Source organism: Abramis brama (genome assembly GCF_963993115.1).
Source record: "Abramis brama genome assembly, chromosome: 12".
In the NCBI taxonomy this organism is placed as follows: Eukaryota; Metazoa; Chordata; class Actinopteri; order Cypriniformes; family Leuciscidae; genus Abramis; species Abramis brama.
Window position 1 is genome coordinate 14,768,206 of NC_139974.1, and position 26,173 is coordinate 14,794,378.

The 26,173-nt window shown below is 35.4% G+C and overlaps 2 protein-coding genes across 16 annotated transcripts in view; both read left to right on the top strand.

Moving 5' to 3' along the window:
- Positions 1-12,726: 12,726 nt before the first annotated feature.
- Positions 12,727-24,090, top strand: satb1a (SATB homeobox 1a). 2 transcript variants are annotated; one of them, XM_084130302.1, is made up of 12 exons: positions 12,747-13,051; positions 13,615-13,806; positions 13,897-14,073; positions 16,001-16,127; positions 16,471-16,594; positions 16,985-17,096; positions 17,889-18,265; positions 18,877-18,963; positions 19,930-20,118; positions 20,278-20,433; positions 21,631-21,828; positions 22,002-24,090. In XM_084130302.1, the coding sequence occupies exons 2-12, from the start codon at positions 13,638-13,640 to the stop codon at positions 22,560-22,562; spliced, it is 2,277 nt and encodes a 758-aa protein (XP_083986428.1). In that variant the 5' UTR covers positions 12,747-13,051; positions 13,615-13,637; the 3' UTR covers positions 22,563-24,090. The 2 variants fall into 2 exon arrangements, with proteins under 2 accessions (XP_083986429.1, XP_083986428.1); XM_084130303.1 differs by lacking the exon at positions 18,877-18,963 and having other exon boundaries at positions 12,727-13,051.
- Positions 24,091-24,836: 746 nt separating this feature from the next.
- Positions 24,837-26,173, top strand: part of tbc1d5 (TBC1 domain family, member 5) — a 29,740-nt gene continuing 28,403 nt past the window's right edge. For 10 of the 14 annotated variants that reach the window (XM_084131472.1, XM_084131471.1, XM_084131459.1 and 7 more), the window contains exon 1: positions 24,837-24,941. The gene's annotated coding sequence lies outside the window, so the exon portion shown is untranslated. The remainder of the gene's footprint in view (positions 24,942-26,173) is intronic. The other 4 variants (XM_084131470.1, XM_084131462.1, XM_084131467.1 and 1 more) reach the window with 4 other exon arrangements.

The following is a 26,173-nucleotide window of genomic DNA, read 5'->3' on the forward strand; positions in this document are numbered from 1 at the left end:
TCTGAAGCGATAGAAAAGTCCTCGGGACCGCATCACTCCAAGACGAAACCTGCATTGCTGTACAAGGCCGAAGTCCACCATTCTCCAGTTGAATGGTTGCTACACACACATAGTTTATATGTGTCCGTGGTTGATGGCCAACCAACCGCCCACAGCCAGAGTCTAGCCCTGGCAGCATCGCGGGGAAAGATGCACTGGAACTTTTGCACCACGCAAACAAACGCGCGTCCCATCATTACCTCTCTCATCTACTACGCGATAGGCGATAACACAGTTTGACATGTCTGTCATTGGAAAGATCCACGTGGTGTCATGAATAATTAAGAGAAAGTGTCTTCTCATTGGATAAGAAACTCAGTTACATGAATAATTATGAGACACCGATGAGTCATCAAAGTACTGTGACGTGGACACGATGAAGATTTTAAACCCGGAAGATGAAAATAGCGGAAAAAAACTAAAATTTAACCATTTTCCCCCTACTATTAAATCTAACAGATGCTAACATTGTCTTCAATGGTGTTCAACACACATACCTCTGTTAAAATCTCAGAAAATTTGGTTCAGGGTTTCATGACCCTTCAACAATGTTTATGCTATTTTTTTTTAAATCAAATTGCTTACAAATGGTTCTCTTAATGGCTTCTACACAAACTTAAAAAAGGCTAAATATGACATTTTTTCCAAGGTAATAACCGGACGTTTCCCACTGAATGAAATGTGATGACAACTTCTAAACATTTCACTGCATTACACATACTGCTCCACATACTTCTTGTAAAAAAACAACAACAGCAGTGTATACAGTATAGTGCACAGTATACACCAAGCCATTAAGTATTCGGACGCTGAGCTGTAGAAGGCTTATGATTAAGTATGTTTTTGGCATGGCCCTGATTTTGCAGGCTTGAGATCTTGACTACCTTCTTGTTCTTAATCCTATTTCCTTGAAAAAGTCCAATGTATAATGTATGTTGTATAATTTCTTACACTGACATCTGAAAACAGGTTTGAGCACAGAAAGAGGAAAAACATATTTGACTTCTCCTTTATTGACAATTAAGTGTGTTTTTATGTATAACTGCCTCACAAATCTCAGTAAAAACAACCACTTTAAATACTCAAGGCTGAGCTCTACTGGCATGATAAGAGCTGACAAGAAACTGAACACACTAATAATTTAAAACCATCTGCACACGGTGATAAAATCGTTTCAGAAATAAACGAAGCAGCAATTGCACTTCTGTAGGAAGAGTTTGAAATCGCTACATCGCATCTAATAGGTTCAATTGTTTATTTGGCTAATCTGTTGTGCTTACATAATCTTTTGTCACAGTCTCAGCAGGGTCCTTCAAATTAAGTTTCAATTCATGCTTCGTGCCGGAGCACGAAAAAAGTATTGTCAGAATGTTAATGAGACTAAGGAAGATGGCAAGGTCTGAAAGTCTAGACTGGCACGATTCCGGAATTCCATTCTCAGAGACAGTGAGTGAGTTCCATCTGTATTCTGGTCTGACACGTGTGGATAACCCTGCTGAAACTGCAGAGTGCATCCTCATGGTGTCCTGCATGTTTCAACCAATGTTTCCATCCAATAATGTTGTTATATAACACAAAGGTAAAAGACCATACTCCATGTTCTCTCTCTTTGTTTCCCTGCATTCTTTCTTTTGCTCTGCCATTTATGTTTTCCCTCTTAGGGTTCCAGTCCCTGTCTCTCTTTCCTAATGATGACTGATGAGTTCAGTTTCAGCTCTGTGTGAAGTTTGGGGAACAACAGAAGAACAGCACAGCACACTGACATCTCTATCCCAAGTTCAAACAACATACCCGCATTGTTCTCCCAGTCTAGAGCTGCATTTTCACCATCTTTCGAACCTACAGATCTGTTCCCAACTTGAAGAGATGCAGCAGACATGCCAATTTCCTCATTTTGTGTCTGATACGTGTTGAGTTCACTGGCAGTGTGATTATGCATTACATGCAAGAGTGAACCGCCTGAAATTTCTCCATTACCAGACTTGGGTGTCTAACCCTCCGCATCGTGATTTTACCAACAGAAGCATCTACTTGAAGTGTTCTTTTAAAAGGACAAAATTACTCTAAATTACTCTTTCCTTGGGTAACACACAATTGCAAACGCACGCAAACTGGTACACACACAGACTGCTTTACTGTAATTGCCCACCATATGCTGTCATGACAGGTACCTGCGTGAAAAGAGTATTTTGAAGTCTTTCGTCTTGATGGAATATTAACGCATAGCAGCAAGCACACACACACATCATGATGCAGCAGAGGGGAGTAATAGCTTACATAGCTTCTCTTGACAATAACAAGTCAGCATGCTTTCTAATGTAACTCAGATGTTGCACAAAATTATGAGGTAAAGGCTGTAATTAGTGGAGCTTGCTAAGGAAAGCATCACTTTAGCTATTTCTCAAAATGTTTCATTTTTCAAAGTCCTGAACCCCATTTTTAAAGGGACAGTTCACAAAAAAGTCCATTCAAAAGTGTTGTTCAAGCCTGACTTTTGGTTATACCTTATCTTAAAGTCCCCCTGTGGTGAAAATCACGCTTTTAATGTTGTTTATATAAGTCAAAGCCTCTACTCATTTCAATTGAGAATATGTATATATATTAGTGCTGTCAATCGTGATTAATCGATTCTAAAATAAAAGTTTGTGTTTGTATATGTGTATGTATATGTGTATGTATATATATATATATATATATATATATATATATATGTGTGTGTGTGTGTGTGGTGTCTGTGTGTATATACATACACACACGCACACACACACGCACATATATATATATATATATATATATATATATATATATATAATAAATATATATATTTATTTATTTGTTTATTTATTGGAACCACCACCCAATGTAAGGTTTGTGCCACAGCTGCCCTAAACTGACAGTATTGTTGATTACTAAAATAATTTGTTATGTTTCTGTAATGGTTAATCCACCAGTATGGATAAGCTCTTTAGTCACAGTTGGCCAAGTCAAAATCTGGACTTGAATCCTATTGAACAAATTTGGGATTTAGTGGATTCAAACAGATTGCACAAAAGTTCCATCAAAAGCAAGTCTTTGGAACTAGAAACTATTTAGAAGTCAGTCAACAGAGACTGTGGAAAAGTACTGTACATAAAAACAATGCCAGCAAGAATGCAAGCCCTTATTCAAGGCCAAAGGACAGCATCCAACATATAAAAAAAAAAAAAAAATTGTTATTTTGTGTGCATAAAGACTATTTAGTTGTTTCAGTTTGTTATTTGCCTAATAAATGACAATAACATTTTTAGTTTTAAACAATTTTTTGACAGATTCCTAAAATATTTGTGTTTTCTCTTTATTATTATATATATCCACACACACTCACACACAACCTCCAGGTAATGCTCTCCACATGTATCATTTTTGGAAAGCCACTGTGGATGATGCCTAATGGAATGTTCTCTATTATCCCCCCGTGTCATTGTTGTCACTTTCCTTCCAATATGGCAGGCACTATTTCCAGCAGTTTTTGTGCTATTCTCAGCCACGTTACCTGCGGCAGCCCAAGGTGTGACAGCCATACAGGTAGTCTCCCCTGAAGGACAAACCAGTCACATGGGTGTACGCCATCACAGTTTGGTAATATATGGACCCAGCAGCCCAGAGGACACCATGTCCCTTGAGAAGGATTCCTGTGGTGGGAGCTCTCTCTCTCCTAGTGCTAAAATAAAACATTCTCGATCCTCATTTCTCAAACCTTAGACCTTGATGGGGGAAAACAAGTTACCGGAATGTAGTGATAAGGCAGGATGGAACAAGTTTTTTTTCTGTTAGGACACCAAAACAAAATGATAAAAGCTGATAGGATTTGTTCTGTGAAAGCTGTAAACTGTTATCGCACAAAAGAAAGCCAGATCTCAAGCAAGCAGACTCATTCTTACAACGCACAATACACCTTGAGATGAAACACCGCCTGACTGCTCTGTGGTCGACCAATTATATTTGATCAATGTTGGTCGTTACCTGGGGCCACGCAAGGGATTTCATCAGGACGTTAAGCGTTTCTTTTTTCGTGCATGATCTGGTCTAAACTTTAATTAAACAGCCCTCCGATTGTTATCTCTACTAACCCTACTTGAGCTCTATATAAAAATAAAATAAACATTAGGACAGCCAAGTGATGCATTGCCATCTAAGTCAGTGGGTGTGCACATTTTGGAGGGCTTCCTTATCTAACAAACCTGATTCAACTCATCAGTTCATTAGTAGGCTACCTCGAAGACCTGACATGGGTGTCAAATAAAATGTGCAGTCCTGGGTGGCTGATTGGACTGAGAACCACTGATCTAAGCATCAAAGCAGCGCAAGTGCTTGACTGATCTAGCCAGGGTTACCCTCATGCGCTGTCCATGGTGCTGAGTGAGCAGATGCTCAGTTTGAGAGCAGTACTGTGCTTTCAATGCAAAAACTTTCAACAAAACACACTTGTGGATGGAGCACAGACAACGGTTAACAGGAAAAAAAATAGATGCTGCATTAATTGCATTAAAGGTACAATATGTAATATTTTTGTAATAGAGATGCACCGATTGACCGGCGACTGGCCGGTCAGTCTGTCATATGCCGATTTTATGCCGGTCAAATGCACTCGGAAGCCGCATGATTAACATCGCGCAACATCAGCATCACACGTGCACACGGAACGCACATGTAGGAAACCTTGTGAATTACGCCCGTTTCACACCCCACGCGTGAGCAGAGCGTATTTTTTTCGGCGTGCATGTTAATCAATGAGTGCATTCATACCGGGAGCAGGAGCAGCGCGTGAGCGTCGAGCAGGAGCGTAGCGTGAGCAGCAGTGAAGTGCGGGTTTTGGAGCTGAGTCTATTTTTGCTGCGTTGCTCACGCTCAGTTGCAAAAGTTTCAAATGAAAGCACACTTTTGATGGACAAAATAAATATGATTTCACACAAAAAGTGCCCAAAATGCACAGAATTTGCATGTCTTGTGTGTTTTAACAAGAACTGGAGTAGGCTATGTCAGAAAAGAAAATGAAGACTCAAAAATATTTATAGAAATTTTTCCCATTTAAACTTGTTGTTTGTTGTTTTTATTATTCATTTTCCCAATCGCTTCCCTGCACTTGCTCCACTTGCTCGAGCTTACCTCTCTGCGCCATGTACAAGCGTTGACAGTGAATGCTTGTTTAGCCTGGCTGGACATGTGGCAGATGAGAGAAGAAACAGACTATGGTGACAAAGCAGAAATGCTTCTGATTGCGAAGAAAAACTTGCCATTGATGTACAAGTGATTGCAATAGGCATGTGTGTGGTTTTGAGAAATATCTTTATACTGCAAGGCTATATATTTTTTTTTCTTATTATTTATATATTATTTTATTACCATTACCTGTTTTCCCTGTTTTTATACAGAAGTTTAGTTTGCTAAATATATCACTTTTTTTTTTTGTTGGATATTGGATGTGAAAAGAAGGAAATGGTTCTTCCATAACACTGCACTTTAGATGTGTGTGAATTTCACACACCAGGAGTAATTTATATAGTTCTATTTTATAGCGATTATCTGTTCAAAAGAAAAGATTTAATCTATTCAAAATAAATATTTGTGTCTGCTGTAAAGTGGTTAGAAAATATGAAATAGGAATCGGCTAAAATCGGCAGGTCAAACTCAATGAAAAATCGGAAATCGGAATCGGCCTAGAAAATTGTAATCAGTGCATCTCTATTTTGTAACAAAATATCCAAAAATCACTTGCACAGTGTGATATATGTCCTGCAGTTGTGCACTTATAATATCCCCAAATTCCCCCAAAATTTTAATTTCAGAGAAATTCCTATTTGAAATAATGGCTCATCCCTGGTCATTGTCGCCTGTCAATGACGTAATATCCGCGTTATCCCTGGTTTCCGCTTGTACTGCCATAGTAACCATGGCGACAGACATGGACAACTGCGTTACATCTAGCACACGCTGTTGTTGTTTCGTTCAAACATTGTGGACCATGGCAAGCAGACTTTGGGACAAAGGGAGAAATAAAATGAGGATCAATATCGAGGTGGCGTTTTCGAAATGCCGATAGCTCCACGTCAGCGACTAACTTCGACTTGACAGAGATGGCCGCTCTTGCATGTACTTTATTAGACAGGTAGGCAAATGTACATAAAACAAATCAATGTTATATAGCTCCACAACATGAAATATGAATATACAGCTCCTGTATCTATGTATGTTTATTTTCAAAAACTTTTCAGGGCCTTGAATTTATTTTTTCAAATTCACAAACGTTCAAGGATTTCAAGGACCCGTGGGAACCCTGCATTCATTCAAGTGCTATTAAACCATTTAAGCGTGATACGACGCAAAAAAAGAACTCAAGTCTTTACTGGCACGCTGTCTGTGAAGCTGCTCTCTGTGAACAAACACCTGAAATGCACGCACATAATGCCACTTCAGACAATGCCGCATTTGCGTTTGAACAGATAAAAACACAAAATTATTTCAAAATTCCCATTTTGTCGAGTATCCCCATGAGCACACTCTTAAATTAGTTAAAATGTGTTAAATGAACAAAGCGTTGTGAGAAAATATCAGTCAGATCCAAGTCATGTGCGTCAGGTCTTAAAATGACAGCAGCCTAATAAACCTGCTGCTGTCTGTCATTAATGTTAATCAAAGATTGAAATTTTATAAAGCCTATTACATGTTTAAAAATGTATAGCTTTTTAATTATATTGTAATGTTGAATGGCTATAATTAATGGATAAAATTGAGAAAGAAAGAAATAAAATAGAGACATCAGTATCAGTACTGGTATCAGTGATACTGGCCTTCATTCATAGTGCTTAAGAAAAAGATGCCATTAATTGTTTTTTTTTAAATATACAGTCTTTATGTTGTTTCTACATTATTTTGGAGATTCAATTTGAAAATATTACAATATAAAAATATATTACAAACTTTAATGTTAGGTTCGATTAATAGTGATTAATTGCAGAAAAATGTGATTAATTGGTTAATATTTTTAATACTGACAGCACTACTATATATATATATATATATATATATATATATATATATATATTAGTGCTGTCAATTCAATTAATGATTGAACTCATCTCAACATCATATTTTATATATGATGTTGAGATGAGTTCAATCATCCTCTACTTTCAGTGTTTCTTTAGTATTCATGTGATGTTGACAGTAGTACAAGTACCTTTCCCATAGCATACGAAATTTAGTACATTAAATACATTTAAAACCATGTAAACAGAAAGAACAAACAAACATAGCTCTTTTAAAGTTGAGTTACAAATCAAAAGTTGTTATTTAGTACTAGTATAAGCACTGTTTTTTTTATTCCAAAAGAGATTTTTTACATACTCATTTTGTTTGATTCGACTTAAAGAAGCTAATCCTACATGCTCATTTCTTTTTTTGTGATCAAATGTTTATTGAAGGTAAAGGAATAACAAAATATTAAGCATTTCAAAATCACAACAAGCAGTCAAAAGAAAATATTTATATATTCTACATGCTCATTTCTAAACCTATTTGTATAATTAATCATACTGCTTTTAATATGTAATCGTAATTTAATTTAAAAGTAAATGCTGTAGCCTACCTTTTCACAGTGTACTTGTTCTGACAAACATTTGTCTACTTTAACAATCAAACAAAATACTTTATGTCCTGCTCAAGAAAAAAAAATTCGTTTCATTAGAACCCCAAAATAGTTTCTGACCACAGACAAGGTAAAATGCCATCGCAATAACTCACGTGTGCCGTCAAAACGCGTCGCTATAGTATCCAAAAATGTGTTCTGCGGCGCGAGCAATCCCTTCATAACAGGCATTTTCCCGCCCTGATATCGAATTCCCCATCAAACTGACGCGGCGTTGTCAGAGACAAAGGTAGACACAGTTTGAAGCACACCGGTGAAACTGAGCTTTCAGCAAGAAGGATCCCGCTCCCTCACGAGCGCGCGAGCAGGACGGAGGATGCGCGCGCCCGTGTCACTGGGAGTGACGCCTGCAGGTGCGATTCAGGTAAATGGCACGCGATCAGTCTATACAAATGGCGCGTGGGATTGGAGATTGAAGCCGTTGTGGGTCGCGAATCAGGGTCGTATGCAGGGTTTTATAATCACATAAGTCCCAAATGTGAGCTAGTTAGGGGGGTAACTTGGGAGCAGCTCCCCCGAGATCTACATGTGCATTTTAACTAAGACGTTTGAAGGACAAAAAAAAAAGGATAATAATAGCTTTAAACCCATGTCAGTTGGCACTGGCAGTATATTATTTGTCAATACCTGCTCTCTCCTCATCTCCATCAGTCTCCTTATCTCGCGCTGTCTCTTCCCCTCATAAAGCTGACTGATAATCTTTTCAATTCCGTCTGTCTGTGAAGAAAGTGAACATATGGTCAACTGATATTTATGTTTTACCAATCATTTTCTTAGACAAGTTAATTTACTGAAGACCAGGAAAGCGAGGTAGCCTAAGTTTATTAAATTCATTCGCAATAGGCCTACTGCACATTCGTTATCTTAAGGCTAACGGCTTCGTTAATGTTTCTTCCCTCACATTAGTTAGCCTAGGCTACTAATTATTACATTAGGCTGAAACACGTAAATTATATAGGCCCATTTTCAATTAAAAATGGCGAAATTAGACAAAAGTTTGTACTCCTGATTTTTTTTTCGGTCTTTTAACATTTCTATCCTAAAACGGTTGTAAAATATGTAACGTTTAGTTTAGCTACTTACATATTATCTCACACTTATGCCCGTTAACTGAAGAGTGAGTCCCACTCATGGTCCCGCTGGAATTCGCGCTCAGCAGCTTCTGTCAATAAAGCCCGCCTACTTTGATTTGATTGGTCATCTCAAATATTTTGAGATTGACCATCGGTGTCGGACCGCTGAGACAGCTCAGATGAGAAGATCGAATATTTTTTTGAAAGGGATAGCCATCCATAAAAATTTTAATATTCAGAAAAAAGTATTAAATGTTAGTAACCTACATACCCATACCCACATTTGTGCATAAAGGTAATTAATCATTCTCACATTATGGCCTAGTTCAGTCAGAGTTGAGCACGGTTTATTTCACATCACGTTAATACAGTAACACAGCTGGTCTCAGTGGGCTGCATATACAGCATTTACAGTTTAACCAAGTCCTGGAACCCCACAAAAGTTGGATATCTGACCACCACCAACATCCAAATATACAATATATTAAGCAAAGGACTACATAGTTGGCCTACGTTGTTGTTAATAAGTCATGCTGTAGTCATGCTGATGTATAGCCTACGAGAATGATATAGCCTTTACAACCAAAATGTGTAGGCCTCCAGGAACTTGTTTGAGATGACATCCCAAAATATGTAAATATTGATATGCCTGTAGGTCATAGAATAATTTTACCTTTCAGATAAATCTCTTTTACTGGGATTCTGCTCTGACTAAATTGTCAAAATATTAGAATTAAGAATGATCTTATTAATCATCTTACCCCTTTTAATATTTTACATTTTGTCCTATAACAAATAATTAGAAAATGTTTCTATTTATTTCCTAACACATCATCATCCTGCACATGCTAAGCTTATATCTAAATATGTTACAGTTTAAAAGTAAATCCACATGGGGGGCATCTTGCATGTTTTATTGTATTTTGTGTACAACATGATTAGTCTATTCAAAGGAGAAAAAAACTGTCAATGCAGGCACCAGTTTGAACCAAAAAGTGGGAAATTATTTATTTCAATTGGCAATTTCCATTTAAGGCGAGACACAGGCAAAAACAATGTTTTTTCATGCATCTGTCAATTTTGAGATTTGGGGCTTTTTAGCTTTTCATAAAGGGTTTTTTCAGACTAGTGGAAAGAAAACATCCAAAACACACTTTTAAGTATCTTTTATACCACTTTATATATTTGCATCTGTAGATTTCAATTACACTGTATATCTTTAAAGGCCTTTTTCTCAAAATGAGTTTTTCTCTTGCTCTGAAATCTCCACTTTACCAACACATACACCAAACTTTAAAGTTTTATTACTACCTACATTCTGAAGGTTTTTACAGAGGGGTTTGTTCATATTATAATTTGCCTGATTTTATACAACATTTTATTCCCCCAAAAAATGGTGAAAATGTTTTTTTTTTTTCTGGTTGTTGACAGTGTTTTTTGATTTATGGAGTGATAAAAAGAGATATCCCAAATCCCCCCTGGAAAACATTATTATTATTTTTTTAATCAATTTTGAACCTATCCAATGTTCAGATTTCAGTTCTAGAAATGTATGCACATTAGTGTATATTTAATTAGATAATGCCTCATTTGCATATTTAAACATAACATTTCAGAAAACTTGCAATTCTTAATGTAATCAATCAACTGGTTAAGTATGGTGATATCTTTTACCTTTTTCATCCAGGTTGTCTTGCCATAATACACTTGGATATTAGGCCTACTGTATTAAACAGTGGGTTACTGTAAATATAATATTACTCAAAACAGCTGAACGAAAAGCTGACCAAAAATAAATGAGAGGTTATCATTTTCTTTGCATGGGTCAAAAGGACTGAATATGACGATTCTTGGTTAAAAGTAGCCTATTACACACAGCAGGCTATGCCGCCCTCTACAGTTCATACAGTCACAATACCGCATTTGTGCCTTTTACAATTGCTACAAATGAAGAGGCAGTGCTGGAAACAAAAACCCATTCAAATAAATAGCAATTTACAGTAAAATTACGAATTTTCTTATATCATTATGGTAATATTATCATCATTACTGCTGTGGTGTAATCTTTGATATATGATTAGCCACTGGAGCTAAAAAGCCCTTGTAAATCATGCTTTTATATGAAAATAAAGTGTTTATTGTGATTTAATCATATGTATTGAATGTATTTCATGGTTGTATGCAGGCTCATGCAAATAAAGACACAAATTAAGCTCCGTTCATTATGATTAAGCTTATGGAAAAGAATGATTGCCACATACAGTGACTGTCATGTGTACAGGTGCAAACAAGCATTAATCACAGAGATCACTTGATGAGGCTGATTAACATCTTTTTGTCAACTGAAACAATCATTGTATTGCCTCTCACTCATTACTCACAGCTTTTATACATATTACTATTTTTGGTAACACTTTATTTTACAGTGTCCTTGTTACATATATGTACTTACCATAGTAATAACAGTAAATTATGCATAATTACATGCATAACTACAATTACATAACTAACCCTCAACCAAATCCTAATCCTACCCTAACCCTATAAGTACATGTAGTTGCTTAATATTACTCAGTACTTAAATATATAATTACACTGTAACAATGACACCTTAAAATAAAGTGTAACCCTATTTTTATATAGTAATAATATATCATAGTGAAACTGTAAGTGTACTTCTCTCAAAATATTAGGATTAGTCAGATACTAGATTGGCACGTAAAGAATGTTAATAGATAATTCAAAAGTTTGGGGTCCGTGAGATCTTTTTCTCTTTTTTCTCATCTCTTATGCTCACCAAGGCTGCATTTATTTGATAAAAAACAGTAATTATTCTATTATTATTAAATATTATTACAACTGTTGTCTTCCTTTGATTGCAAAGCTGAATTTTTAGCATCATTACTCCAGTCTTCAGTGTCACATGATGCTTCAGAAATCATTCTAACTTGCTGATTTGGTGTTTAAGAAACATTTCTTATTATTATCAATGTTGAAAACAGTTGTGCTGCTTAATATTTTTATGGAAACCGTGATACATTTTTTACGTATTTTTTGCTAAAAGTTCAAAAGAACTTCATTTTTTTAATATATTTTAATAATATATAATAGCTAATACAATATAATACTATATGAATAAGTTTTATTATTTTTAACATCTATTTTTTTTATTATATATTTGATATATTTTTAACATTATACATTTCTTTAAGGTCACTTTTGATCGAATTAAAGCATTCTTGCAGGCACCACAGATGCAAATTAGCTTTTAGACCTAAAGGGGATTCATTTTATTCAAAACAATCAGTAACATTTCATTTTATTTTACAGTGTCTTTGTTACACATTACATGTACAAAAACAGTAAAAAAAAAACTGATGTATGCTTTCATGCAATTTGGTTGAGGGTTATTTGCATGTAATTATGCATAATTTACTGTTAATATTATGGTAAGTACATGTAACATTTGTAACAAGGACACTGCAAAATAAAGTGTTACCAAATAAAGAATAACCTAAAAAAATTTCAGACCCCAAACTCTTTATTGGTAGTGTAATGCAACATAATTGAACAAATAACTATTGGAATGTAAAGTTAAAACATAAATTAAATTCCCAATTCTTATATAAAAGTTACATTAATCTTTAAGCCATAAAACGCATAATTCCCAGCTCCGGATAGAACGTCACGTGTTGTCATCTGCATTTTTGACAGCACTCTTCTTTCTGATGTAAGCCAACGGAAATGTATTAAATTTGTAGATCAGATATCTGAAAATAAGAGTTTTGATCAGTCAAAACTATATAAATAACAAAGCTTAGGACATAAAATATTAAATGTTAAAATGGCCATACTTTAATAGACATACTTTAAAAGTCATGTATTCTCACAGAGAAGGCACTTCCGCTAGAAGCTGATTGGTCCGTACTTGGTGACATCATATTGGTAATGCTTTGTGGGGCCGCCTAGAGATTTAATTACGGATCTGTGTTTGCACATTATATTATACGAGCAGTTTTTCCTCGTTGTAACCCTCATTTTATTGATTTCAATGTGTCTGATTTTCCCGTTTACTAAGAACAAAAACCTTTCTTCATGAAATAAACCCGCTCTCGAGTATCTTGTCCCCGGACCAGCGCGTTGATTCTGGAGCCAGTGTTTTTGTTAGTGAGCGATCCTGGGACGCGCGCTCGATCTGTCGGCATGTTCGGATACCCGACTGGAGGATTGTAAACCACAGGAAAACAGTACTGCAGTAAGTAAAATAAGTGACTCAAATAATATGGCAGAGGAAGAAAAAAAAAAAGACGAGACCATTGTGTCACAGGTTGGGCAATGTATGCAGCACCTGTAGCAGCGCTTCACGGCTAAACAAAAACATCTATAACCAGCCTGAGATGGTTTACTGGTCGTAGTTGGTTTAATATGGTCGACCGGCTTGGCCAAGCTGGTTTAGCTGGGAGCTTGACTAGCCAAAAAAGTACCCAACCCTTGTCTAGAAGAACCAGTCAACAGACCACCCTGTCCGAGGGTCTCCGAGTCTGGTCAGGTCAGGGTGGTTTAGGCACTTATCCTTGCTTAAAATGGTTTTGTTCCGCAGTGTATGTATGTGTGTGTGTGTGTATATATATATATATATATATATATACACACACACACACACACACACACACACAACACTAATGAATAATTTAAGCTCAGTGCAAGTTGAATATGTAAGCCTGAAGGACGGGGATGGAGTGGACTGGGATATAAATGTATGCTTAAAGATACAGTAGCTCCAAAGCATCTCTCTTTCCTCACTATTGTTTTCTATAGTTGTGAGAGCTGAGATTAAAAAAATGACGGACCATTTGGCTACCACTAGTAGCACCCAGGGGCCGGTCCTGTGTGAACCCTCTTATCCTCCCTGTAAAATGTCCCGTATGGAGAATCCAAGAGATCTACCTGTACCCGGAGTCACACCTGTGAGCCTGGCCTCCAAACAAACAACATCATCTCACAGGAAAGGTATCCATTCACAGACATACACACAGATACAGGGCCATGTCTGCTTATAAGTTAAATGAGTGATCATATTCTTCCTTTCCGTCCACACAGGCAGTCTGCTTCCTGTGTTCTGTATGGTGGAGCAGAGCGATGTCCCACCCTCAGAGAGGATGAGGACGGAGCATGCAGAATTTGTGCTGTTGAAGAGAGACCTGCTGTTCAGCCAGATTACAGAAGCTGCACTGCAAGAGCTGGGATACACACACACCGCAGCGGCTCTGGCTACAGGTACACACACACTAATGAATAATTTACGCTCAATTCAAGTTGAATAATATAAGCCTGAAGGAAAGGAATGGAGTGGAGTGGGACTAAAAAAAACTACCTGCATCATATGATATTCCAATATGTGCATTACACATAAACTACCATTCAAAAATTCAATGATTTTTTAATGTTTTGAAAAGAAGTCTCTTATGCTCTCCAAGCCACATTGAATTCAAAACACATTAAAAACAGTAATATTGTGAATTATTTTTACAATTTAAAAGAACTGTTTTCTATTTTAATATATTTTAAAATATAATTTACCCCTGTGATGGCAAAGCTGAATTTTAATATGCTGATTTGATGCTCAAAAACATTTCTTAATATTATCAATGTTGAAAACATTTGTGCTGCTATTTTTGTGGAAACCGTGTTACATTTTCCCAGGATTCTATGATGAATAGAAAATTCAAAAGAAAAGCCTTTTGTAAAAAAAAACCTAAAAAAAAAACAAAAAAACTTTTATTTAAAGCCAAGGGATGGTTCGGAGTAATTTCAACCTAGGGTCCTTTGCACCATGACCTCGAGCCAAACACCCCCCAAGAAGCCTTTTTTCCCCTTGGTCGAACATTATTAAAGTTAGAGCTTATTTAGAGATATCAGCCGAATGGCTTAGTGCAGGCGCTAATGGATCCAAAGTTGTATCTCGTAAATTACCCCAATAATAATGCCCGGAATGGTACCAAACTTCTACAGTAGTACAAATAGGTTCTGTACTCATAAAAACGAGGCATTGGAAAGTTTGTAAGTACATCAGGAGTTTATTTAAATAACACTTGCCTGACGGCTCATGCTACCGCTTACCCGGACGTCGAGGTCACTTCCGTGATTTGGGATAAGCCCGTAAAAGTCCTTTGCAAAACTCACAAATGTAAGGGAAAAGCTAGTGAATTTAACACTCCATAGAAATGTATTTTTTTCCGAAGTGTTGACAACTTAGTGTTAACTAATAATTGTTATAAACTGGTACTACCAACAAAATATTAGTGCATTCCTGAAACTGGGCGTCGTTACACTACATCCTTATGCATCGCTTTCTGCCAGGACTTTTACGGGCTTTTCCCAAATCACGGAAGTGACCTCGACGTCCGGGTAAGCGGTAGCATGAGCCGTCAGGCAAGTGTTATTTAAATAAACTCCTGATGTACTTATAAACTTTCCAATGCCTCGTTTTATGAGTACAAAACCTATTTGTACAACTGTAGAAGTTTTGTACCATTCCGGGCATTATTAGTGGGGTCATTTACGAGATACAACCTTGGATCCATTAGCGCCTGCACTAAGCCATTCGGCTGATATCTCTAAATAAGCTCTAACTTTAATAATGTTGGACCAAGGGGAAAAAAAAGCTTCTGGGGGGGTGTTTGGCTCGAGGTCATGGTGCAAAGGACCCTAGGTTGAAATTACTCCGAATCTTACTGACCCCAAAACCTCTGAACAGCAGCTTACTTGTAATACAATTTAGACATTAAAAAGGCTGCACAATTAAATTACACAATAAATAAAAACGCATTAACATTGCAAAAATATTTAGGTGGTCAAATCTCACACAACTTAAGTTAACCTGTACTGAATGCTTTTTTAACATAACATATTTGGCTTATGTGGAAAAACTTTTATTTTAATGCTTATGCTTATAAATATGATATATCATTTACTTATTTGATACAACAATTAAGTAATGAAAAATATGTAATGTTAGGAGGTACAAAATATTAAAGGAAGAATAGAAAAAGAAGTGCAGAAAGCTGATGGTAAATGAGAGAACTTGGTCAAGATCAAAAAGCTCAACAACAACTCCAGAATCCAGATAAAGAAAAGGAACTAGGGGGTCAGGAACTATATTAGGATCACATATATATTGTAATAACATTAATGTCTGCTTTAGGTCAGGTTCAAGTTGGCCATTGGAACCCTGTGGCTCTGTCCACTGTGACAGACACCTCTGACGCAACAGTAGGAGACATGCTACAAGACCTTTACCATGTAATCACCTTAAGAATAAAACTACACAGGTACAACGTTCACACACACTTACTCTGAATGTCACGTTTCTCTCTGGGCTTTAGCAAACAGGCCTATCAGAATGATGAACTACTTTAGAGAATTAAAGCTGTTCTGATTTATGATGATTCATTTTTCACAGGTAATTTAGTATTAAAACTAATTTCAAAATGATTAAAAGTTATTATAGTTATTAAAGTTTTGAGGATAAACAGATGATAATATAGCTATTTGTGAAATAATAATTATTTGTGATTAATGTCCCACAGTGTAATTAATTATTGAAGTACACTGTTTTTTTCTCACTGACTCATGCACGTTCTCTCTCTCTCTCTCTCTCTCTCTCTCTCTTAGTGTTTCTAAATTAGAGGACTTACCTGCTGAGCAGTGGACTCATTCTACTGTCAGAAATGCACTAAAGGAGCTGCTGAAAGAGATGAATCAGAGCACACTGGCTAAAGAGTGTCCATTATCTCAGGTACAAAAGTGGTGTGCAACTGTAAACATTAAGCTGTACACCATCCATATAACATGCATACTAACTTGAAGACAGTTAATTGCATGTAGCTATAGAATAAAACAGGGTTAATTGCTTCATATCTCATGGTTAAAGAGCAGAACTATGAAGAAGCGCATTGAAGAATACACCCTACCATTAAGATCCATCCCTAGTTTGAGAACCAGCTATTAAATCTATTTAGCAAGGAGAAAAAAAACCTTTAGCACATCCTTTCTGGACACATTTAGTCAGTTCCAAAGCACACTTCAAGGCCTAATTCAGTCTATCCAATTACTAAATTTCTGTGACTGTCATTTTTTTTCATGCACATGAACAGATATTGACTTGTCTTGTATTTTTGTTTGAAAGAGCATGATTTCGTCAGTGGTAAACGGCACTTACTACGCCAGTATCTCTGCTGCGAGATGTCAGGAGTTCGGCCAGTGGTACAAACACTACAAGAGGGCAAAATCTATGATGGGTGAGTAGCAAATTTCTGTATGTTTTTAAACATAGCTCATTAATTCACATACTAACAGCTCTCCGTTCTTGAAGTAGTCGTTTTGTTTTGTTTTTGTATTTTGGTAAGAATTATAGTAAGGTTTAATTCGTTAACATTAGTAGGTATTACAAAGGTGTTACAAATTGTTATTCATAAACTCACAACCGTTCAAAAGTTTGGGGTCAGTGTGATTATTATTATTTGAAAGAAGTCTCTATTTTTATCACCGATGCTGCATTTATCTGATTAAAAAAAGTAATTTTGTGAATTATATATTAATTATATATATTATTTCAATTTAAAATAACTGTTTTCTATTTTAATGAATATAATGCAATTTACACCCGTGATGGCAAAGCAGCCATTACTCGTTCAGAAATCATTCTAAAATGATGATTTTGTGCTCAAAAAACATTTCCTATTATCACAGTTCATATTTCTTATGTTTGTGGAAACTGCTAATTTGTCTAATAGGATTCTTTAATGAGCTTAAAAACAGCATTTATTTGAAATAGAAATTTCGTAACAATGTAAATGTCTTTACTGTCACTTTTGATCGATTTAATGCGTTCTTGCGAATAAAAGTATTCATTTCTTTCACAAAAAAATCTTACTGACCCCAAACTTTTCAACAGTAGTTCAGTCAATTAAAATACCTGCATATATGATATGGCAGACGGCATCTAAACTTGATTTCGGCTCTGAATTTTAAAAAGGCCCCAGTGATTTAAAATGAATATTGAGTCACTAAAGATTTTCACTTCTACCCAGGTGACGTGAACAGGCACTGCAACCAACCCTCATCTTCCAGCCAGCCCACCATGTACCAGCAACCAATGGAAGGCAGTGGGGCGGAGTCACGTGGTGTTGTCCAGATGCAGGCTGGGATGCCTGGTCTGGTGATGGCTCAGCTCCTCTCGCAGCAGCATGCCATGTCTCAATTTCTCACACACCCTCACACACACGGGCCTCATCCTGCGCCACTTCGGACTCCTCCAAAATGCAATGTGTCCCCACCTACAGTAACTCAATGTCCCTCACCTGTCACCGACGTGTCACCTGAAATTTACCATTGGGTGCGTGAGGAGTTGAAGAGGGCGGGGGTTTCCCAAGCGGTGTTTGCACGAGTGGCCATTAACAGGACTCAGGTAAAATAATAGAATTTCATATGCATTCAAGTTATATGCATTTATATTAGTCCTTAAATTCCCTGAATTCTTATAAATATTTATTGCATTTAAATATGTATGAAATGTACATGCCATACACCATACCATGAATGCAATGTAAGTTGCTTTGGATAAAAAATGCGTAAATGTGCTGTCTTGTAAGGTTGTAAAGTTTCATTTACACCAAGAACGATGACTACAAAGATAACTATGACAATAACTATATTAGCGTCCACACCAATGCACAATATCATTCTGTTTATTATAAGCATGCGCTCAGTGATTGACAGTAACTAATTTTTTTTTACTTTGTTACTGTACTATATATATATATAGTACTGTACTATATATATATAATATATATATATGTATATGTATGTGTATTTCTACTGCACTACATTCTAAAGCATAATTGTTCTTTTTACTCCACTACATTTCATAAAAACATATCGTTCCTCATTATTTCGAGCTGAAGAAATCGTCACCCCTAAGATGCAAGAACGGTGTCCGATTTGTGAACGAGCTTATTGTTTTCAAATAACCTGTTGAATTGGTTGACAAATCACACTGAACGATTCATTCCCGAATAGCTGTTCTTGAATCAACAACTGACTGATTCAATGATCCAGTCAAAACGTGCCAAGAACCAGGATATTGCCAGCATGATGGTGCAGAAAGTAGGTTACTGACGCTGAATTTTAGTACTGAATACTGATTATTGTAAATGAAATTAAATAAATTATTTGTGAAGTAAATCTGCTGTAAAAGGGCCAGCTAACTGATTTCTTTGAATGTGTGGGCATTTGTGTGGCGTCTGTACGGGGTAGGCGTTGTTTTCCCTAAAATCGCCAATTAATTCATGCATCTTCCCAGCTGTTGTAGCAGTTACAATTGATATAAAACTAGTATGTTTGTATGTCACATTTACACAAACTTTGTTTTTCCTTATTTTTAAAATACTATTATTTTACCTGTTTGCACACTTCAATTATCAGTAAGTTAAATTGATATTTTAGTATATTGAAGTTTAATGTTTTTATAGTGTTGGTGATAAAATAAATAAGTTAGCTTATTTGCAGATCAATATTATATACCATACTATATAGTCTGCACTAATCTTTCTCATTAGTGTTGACTAATGAGTCTGACTAGTGCTGGCTAAATAATAAACGTGGTTTATCGATCAGTACTTTTTACTTTTAAAGTACATTAAAAAATAAAGTATTTTTGTAGTTTTACTCAAGTAAAATTAAAAAGGAGCACTTATAGTTATTGTCCTTGGTGTAAATGGGCCTTAACTCTTTTTTCCCCCTTTTTATTAGAGGTTTGTAATATATATATATATATATATATATATATATATATATATTATTATATATATTAATAGTATACCTATTATATATTCATTTTTTATCATATAATTCTTAGTTGTGTGTGTACATACCTCTTAAATATAACTGCGCACTTAATAAAGTGTATGTCCCTGTAAAAAAAACAAAAAACAACCTTGCTACGTGTACTGTGTTAGACTAACTGGGACTTGTCGCAGCACTTGAATATTGTTGCCCTATTATTGGTTTGATTGCTTTTGTTGGATAAAAGCATCTGCTAAATAATTAAATGTAAATTGTACTTTGCAACAGGGCCTGCTGTCGGAGATTTTGCGCAAGGAAGAAGACCCACGGTGCGCGTCTCAGTCTCTTTTAGTTAACCTTAGAGCCATGCAGGCCTTCCTGCAACTGCCACAGAGCCAGAGGGACTCCATCTATCTGGAGGAAAGAGAGCGTAACCTCAACACCACCTACAACACCAGCTCACCTCTGCCCATTCAGGTTCACTGTCATTTAAATTGAATTATGGACCAGAGATGTAAATTAGCATGTGCTATTATCTCAATAGACAGTGCAGATAAATCTTATGCAGATAAATTAATAATAATAATAATAATAAGTGCCATTTGTTAATGTCTATAAAAAAATCTCTCACTACAGGCAAAACTTTCACCTGTTTCCAAGGAGATTGTAGTGAAAGTGGAATGCGATGATTCTGGAATCAACTTCGGCATCTATGATGAAATACAGCAGGAAATGAGACGAGCCAAAGTGTCACAGGCATTGTTCGCAAAAGTCTCTGCAGCCAAGAGTCAGGTACATGTGTGTTCATGTGTACTAAAGGAATCTAATATACGAATAAACAGGAGGGAAAAAAACATTACACCTTACAAGATAGCACATTTATACATTTGGCAGATGCTTTTATCCAAAGCGACTTGCACTGCATTCAAGGTATATACGTTTGAAACGTATTTAAATGCATAATAAATATTTATATGAATGCAAGGACTAATATACATACAGTAGTGGCCAAAAGTGATTTCCGGAGGGGATTTTTGTTTTTAATGACCCTACAAGTTAAATGAATTAAACCATCAAAATATGAGGAAAATATTTTAGATTTTTTAAATATTTTACATATGAGGGAAGAACAAAACACTTCAGGTCAGGGTATTTATCTGACAAAAATATTTGGCTAAAAAGGCAAAGCTACAGGTTTTATTTTTTATTTTTTATAGAAAAACAAAAAGCTCAAAGGAAAAAGCATAAATTGACAACAACAGAAGTTATTAATAATTAATTGGTTCTCTCTTTGTGTTTGCAGGTGTTCATAATTTCTTTATATGACAGCCTTGTCTGCAAAATTTGGCATGCTTCATTGCTTTATCACACACATAAAAAACAATTGACTCCAAGCACAACTATACAATATGCTTACAAAATCTTTAATACATTATTTATAATATTTGAATAAAGGGTGAATATGTCAATTTTCCTAGGCCAGACATCACTTTTTGCCACTATTGTATATACACCTTGAATGTAATAAAAATAATTAGTATCCCTCCCAAGTTTATGAGAAAATATGTACTGTCGGGTCCAAAAGTCTAAAAGACTTGTGAAAATGCTTTTCTCTTGCATTTTCCCCCCATTACAAATTAAATTATCAGCATAAGAATTTGTGAGATAATTTGAAAATCTTATGTTTTGAACAAAGGCATTCATATGGTTAACGTCACAAATTTGCTTATTTGTCTACTGACCTAGAAATACTGCAGAACTTTAAATATTTCTTGAAAATTAAATATTTATCTCCTACATATAAATATTTATTATATATTTAAATATTTATGCCACAGAAAGCACATTTTACATCAAAATATTTTCTCATTTTAAATCGTTAAAAATCCTAAAACATTACATTAATCACCAGGAATAAATTAGTCTTTGAATCAGATTTTCAGCATTGCCTGAGATGTTTGAACCCCACTGTTTTTGTTTCTGTGTTAGGGTTGGCTGTGTGAGCTCCTGCGCTGGAAGGAGGAGCCTTCTCCTCAGAATCGTACACTGTGGGAAAATCTGTCTTTGATACGCCAGTTTCTAAATCTCAACCAATCAGAGCGAGATGTTATATATGACCAAGAGAGCAATACTGGGCAGACATTCTACTCAGAAAAACACACAAGACCACTGACTGAACAACTGCAAGTGAGAGCTCACACACAAACAATTACAGTACATTATGAATATCCAACTGCTGACTGTAAATTTATAGTTTAATTTCATCTATATAATCCATAATATATCAAATTAGCCACATTTTGTAAAAACTTTTGTTCACTCTCATAATTATTTACCTTATCTATATTTATTTTCTAAAGGTGATACCACAGCATGTGGTGACTCTAAAGCAGCACCAACAACTACATACAATTCCACCTCAGCACCATCAACCCTTCCTCCAGCACCATCTTATCACTGGAGGTCCTAGAGACTCTCACATGGGCCCAAATCTTGGCGGCAGGTCTTTACCACCAGAAGCCCATGCGATCTTGCAGAGTTTCATTCAGGAAGTGGGACTACATCCAGATCAAGAGGCCATTCATACACTATCTGCTCAACTGGGTGTAGCCAAAGAGGCTGTTCTCAGCTTTTTCAATGGCCACAACTGGCTCAGACAGGAAGAACAGGACAACAGCAGAGAAACAGTGATTGGGGAAAGTGAAGATGATTACATGGAGGCAGAGGATGAATGCAGGGAAGCAATGGAAAAAGATGAGAAGACAACTGCAAACATGATGACAGGGAAACAAGACATTGATGTGGTGGAACAGAACGCATCTACACAAACTCGTTTTATCATTACTATTAAAGAAGAGGAGGAGCTTCCATGTAAGGAGGAGCATGATGATAGCCCCGCCTACTGCCAATTCATAAACTAAAAATACATACTCTACAGTTCAAAAGTTTGGGGTCATTTTGTTTGAATAAAATTAATACTTTTATTCAGCAAGGACACATTAAATAGCTCAAAAGGGACACTAAAGAAATGTATAATGTGACAAAATGTTTCCATTTGAAGAAAAAAAAAGCTACTCTTTTGAACACTGATAATAAGACACATTTTTCTTGAGCACCAAATGAGCATGTTATAATGATTTCTGAAGGATCATGTGGCACTGAAAACTGGAGTAATGATGCTGAAAATTCAGCTCTGCCATTAAAGGAATAAATGACATTTTAAAATATATTTAAATTAAAAATAAATGTTTTAAAAGTAAATTAACACACTTATTTTAAATTGTGATAATATTTCAAAAAAGACCTTTCTGACCCCAAACCTTTGAACTGTGGTGTATTAAATCCCATTTAAACAAATAAACAGCAATGAATACCGGGTAATATAAAAATGTAAATGTAGCCTATTTACGGTTGTGCCTTTATGCACAAGGTGTTTTGCTAAAACCAACTATAGAGTTGGAATTTTGAGGATTTCACAATGGACGTGCCACGGACAGAATAAATTAAATATCACTGTTCTTATTTCTAAATAAATGTTCTATTAATATTAGGGGTGTAAAAACGCTGATGTGATGCTGAGTGATAATAATATTCAAACCAAATTGAGACACCATTTTCATAAAGTATCACTTAATTAAGGAAAGAATTGCAATTGAATTGTTGTTAGCAAAATATTTACACCCCTAAATGAATAAGATTTGCAATTTTATAGTAGCATTATTTATTGGCTGTCTCGTTTTCTGCTCAAATCCTCAACTGTAATTTTGCAGGCAGGCAATGTCAATCAGTGTTAATGGTGGCATATTTAGCCAGGCAGTGTTGTCTTTTAAAAGATTGTTGCCCTGAAACCATGATGTATTATATGTTTAGAAGCAAACAGCACATTACTGTATTATTTTCAATAGAACAAAACACAATAGAGAAACAGCACTTTGAATTACAGTGAATAATTCTCTCTCTAATGAATTACAATAAATCTGTAGTGTTATTGTTCATTATGTTTAAAGCCATTTTATTCAAGAACCAGAATGAAAATGGGCTTTATGTGGATGTTTACTGTGATGGTATTCTCGATTATAACTTAATTTTTATACTAATTAGCATCAGAACTGACAATGCTGTTGTCTTCAGCATTTTCTTACCATCTTAAATTGAGTTTTTCTTTTTAATTAATCAGACACTTTCACCACCTGCTGCTTCCATTTTCTCACATATATCACAAATAATATACAAATCTAGCATTCACCAGGAATGAATTGAGAATACAGGATATACTGAATTTAAACTCCATCTATTGAACTGTCACCACAATCAAAAAAATATTGCAGTATTGACAAAATAACCTTTTTTATTTTTCATTTCACACTTGTATTAAATGCAAGAGACACTTTATTTTGCTAGATACTAACATGATCCACTTAAAATAAAGGAAAATATCTAAAAATCCCACTAACTTTGATTTTGTCCAATTTCATAAATGTTTTCATAAATATCTGACAGTGTTGACAAAGAGTAGAGTTGAAACCTTATGTTTGAAAATTAGAGGAATATTCTAAAAAGAATTTAAAAAACCTCTTCCTTCTGCAAGTACATAGGAGTAACATATGAGAATATATATATATATATATATATATATATATATATATATATATATATATATATATATATATATATATATATATATATATACATACATATATACTTAAACTTAAGAAAAAAAAAGAATATATATTTATGACTTAAACTTAAGAAAAAAAAAAGAAACAATATATATTCTTTCTTTTTTTTTTCTTAAGTTTAAATTATATTAAGAATTGAGTTATGGTCTGACGAGTGAGGAGGACAGGTGCGTTTAGGGGTGAAAATCAAATGAGATGGTTCATTTGTGTTACGAATTTTTTTAGCAATCATCTCTGATTAAGTGCAAAGATTAATCAAATTAATTTCAAAAACTAATGGCAGGTAAAATGGGACGTGCTAAATACCTCGAAAGTCACGTGTTTATATGGTATAGGGTGGCTTTTTGGTGATATAACGAAAAATCTCTCCATAATGCAGCTAAAGCTCTTGTATTAGACGAGTTATTTCTGACTTTCCATTAAAAAAAAACGATAAAATATCGCGCACATTTCTAACCTGTGATATCTGAACTCGCTCACAGGCTTGAGGCTTCCCGTCTGGAGTCACGTGCTTGATCAGCTGTTCTGCGGCACATCCGCCTAGACTCGCGCTAGAGTGTTTACATGCAGACTGCACTGGGCAGAATGGGCAGACCCGCGTGAAGCGTTGCAGGTAAATAGGTGAGCTGAATTCCCTTTACTGCACTGAAACTCTCTTTTACGTTTGTCGGAGTGCTTGTCAAAACTAAATGCTGGGACAACAAAAGTCTGAAAAGTTATGCAATGATTCATATCGGAAGTGTGGAGCTGCCAGCCCCGTTAGGCCTTTAGACTCAAGAGCTCCATCAATAAATCCAACTTTAACATGTTTTCTGTCGTAAAGCGTCGGGGACACTCATATGAGAGATTATAACGACCACTTTGAAATTTGTCTTTGATATTAAGGCTTTAGGGGTGCCTGTAAGTTTCAAATTGAATTTCATTTTCCACATTAGTCCACAAGTTCAATGTCTGTCTGATGTAATATACATATCCTCTAATTTTTCTCTCCATTCTTTTATCCTGACATTGGGGAAGATGTTGTGTTTTGTTTAGGAACTGATGGGATTGATGTCCTTCCTCTATTTTTAGTTCTGCTTAGGGATGCTTCATGAAATCTTAGTTTTCATGTCTGAGGGATGTTTCCCCTACATTTCAGAATAATTTATGTGGGCTTTATTTATGGTTGATTCTTAAATTTTTATGTTTGGTCTTATTGTCACTAAATACAGTAGGTGATTACAGTTTTGCCTTAAGCCAGTGATTATTTAAGTCTGTGACTTATCGACAATATGATCGCTGATATTTTAAATCTGTATTGTAATGTCTGTTTAACGTTTGATGCAGAACTTATAATTGAGAACATGGATAACAGTTTAATATTATGTTTAATGTAAGCAGAAAAGATAAGTATTTTTAAATCCATGAAATTAAATGTGGCATTAAACAGAAGTTGTCTTTTCTTAATTACGGTTACTTATATCCGAGTGAATCGGCTTCTCGAACAAGAAAAAATGTTGGGCGTGACTTGATTTTTGTCCATTGGGAATTGATTGGATGGTGGCTTGCTATTGCTGTGACCTGATGTGAGTGACAGGTTGTCCCGCCCTCGCGCCAGTGAACGTGTCATCAGAGAAGAGAAGATATGTAGAGCAAGAGAACGGTGTTTTTATTAAAGATTACGAGGGCACATGAATTAAAAAAAATAAAAATGCATGGATAAGTCTTTTATAATAAATGCTGCAGTATTCAATAAAAAACAAGAATTGTTCTTTTCTTTAAACCATGATATTATCTGTTTTTATTATTGGATAAAATACAGATGCTGATAATAAATACAAAAAATTATAAAAAAAATTAAGCATATCATTTAT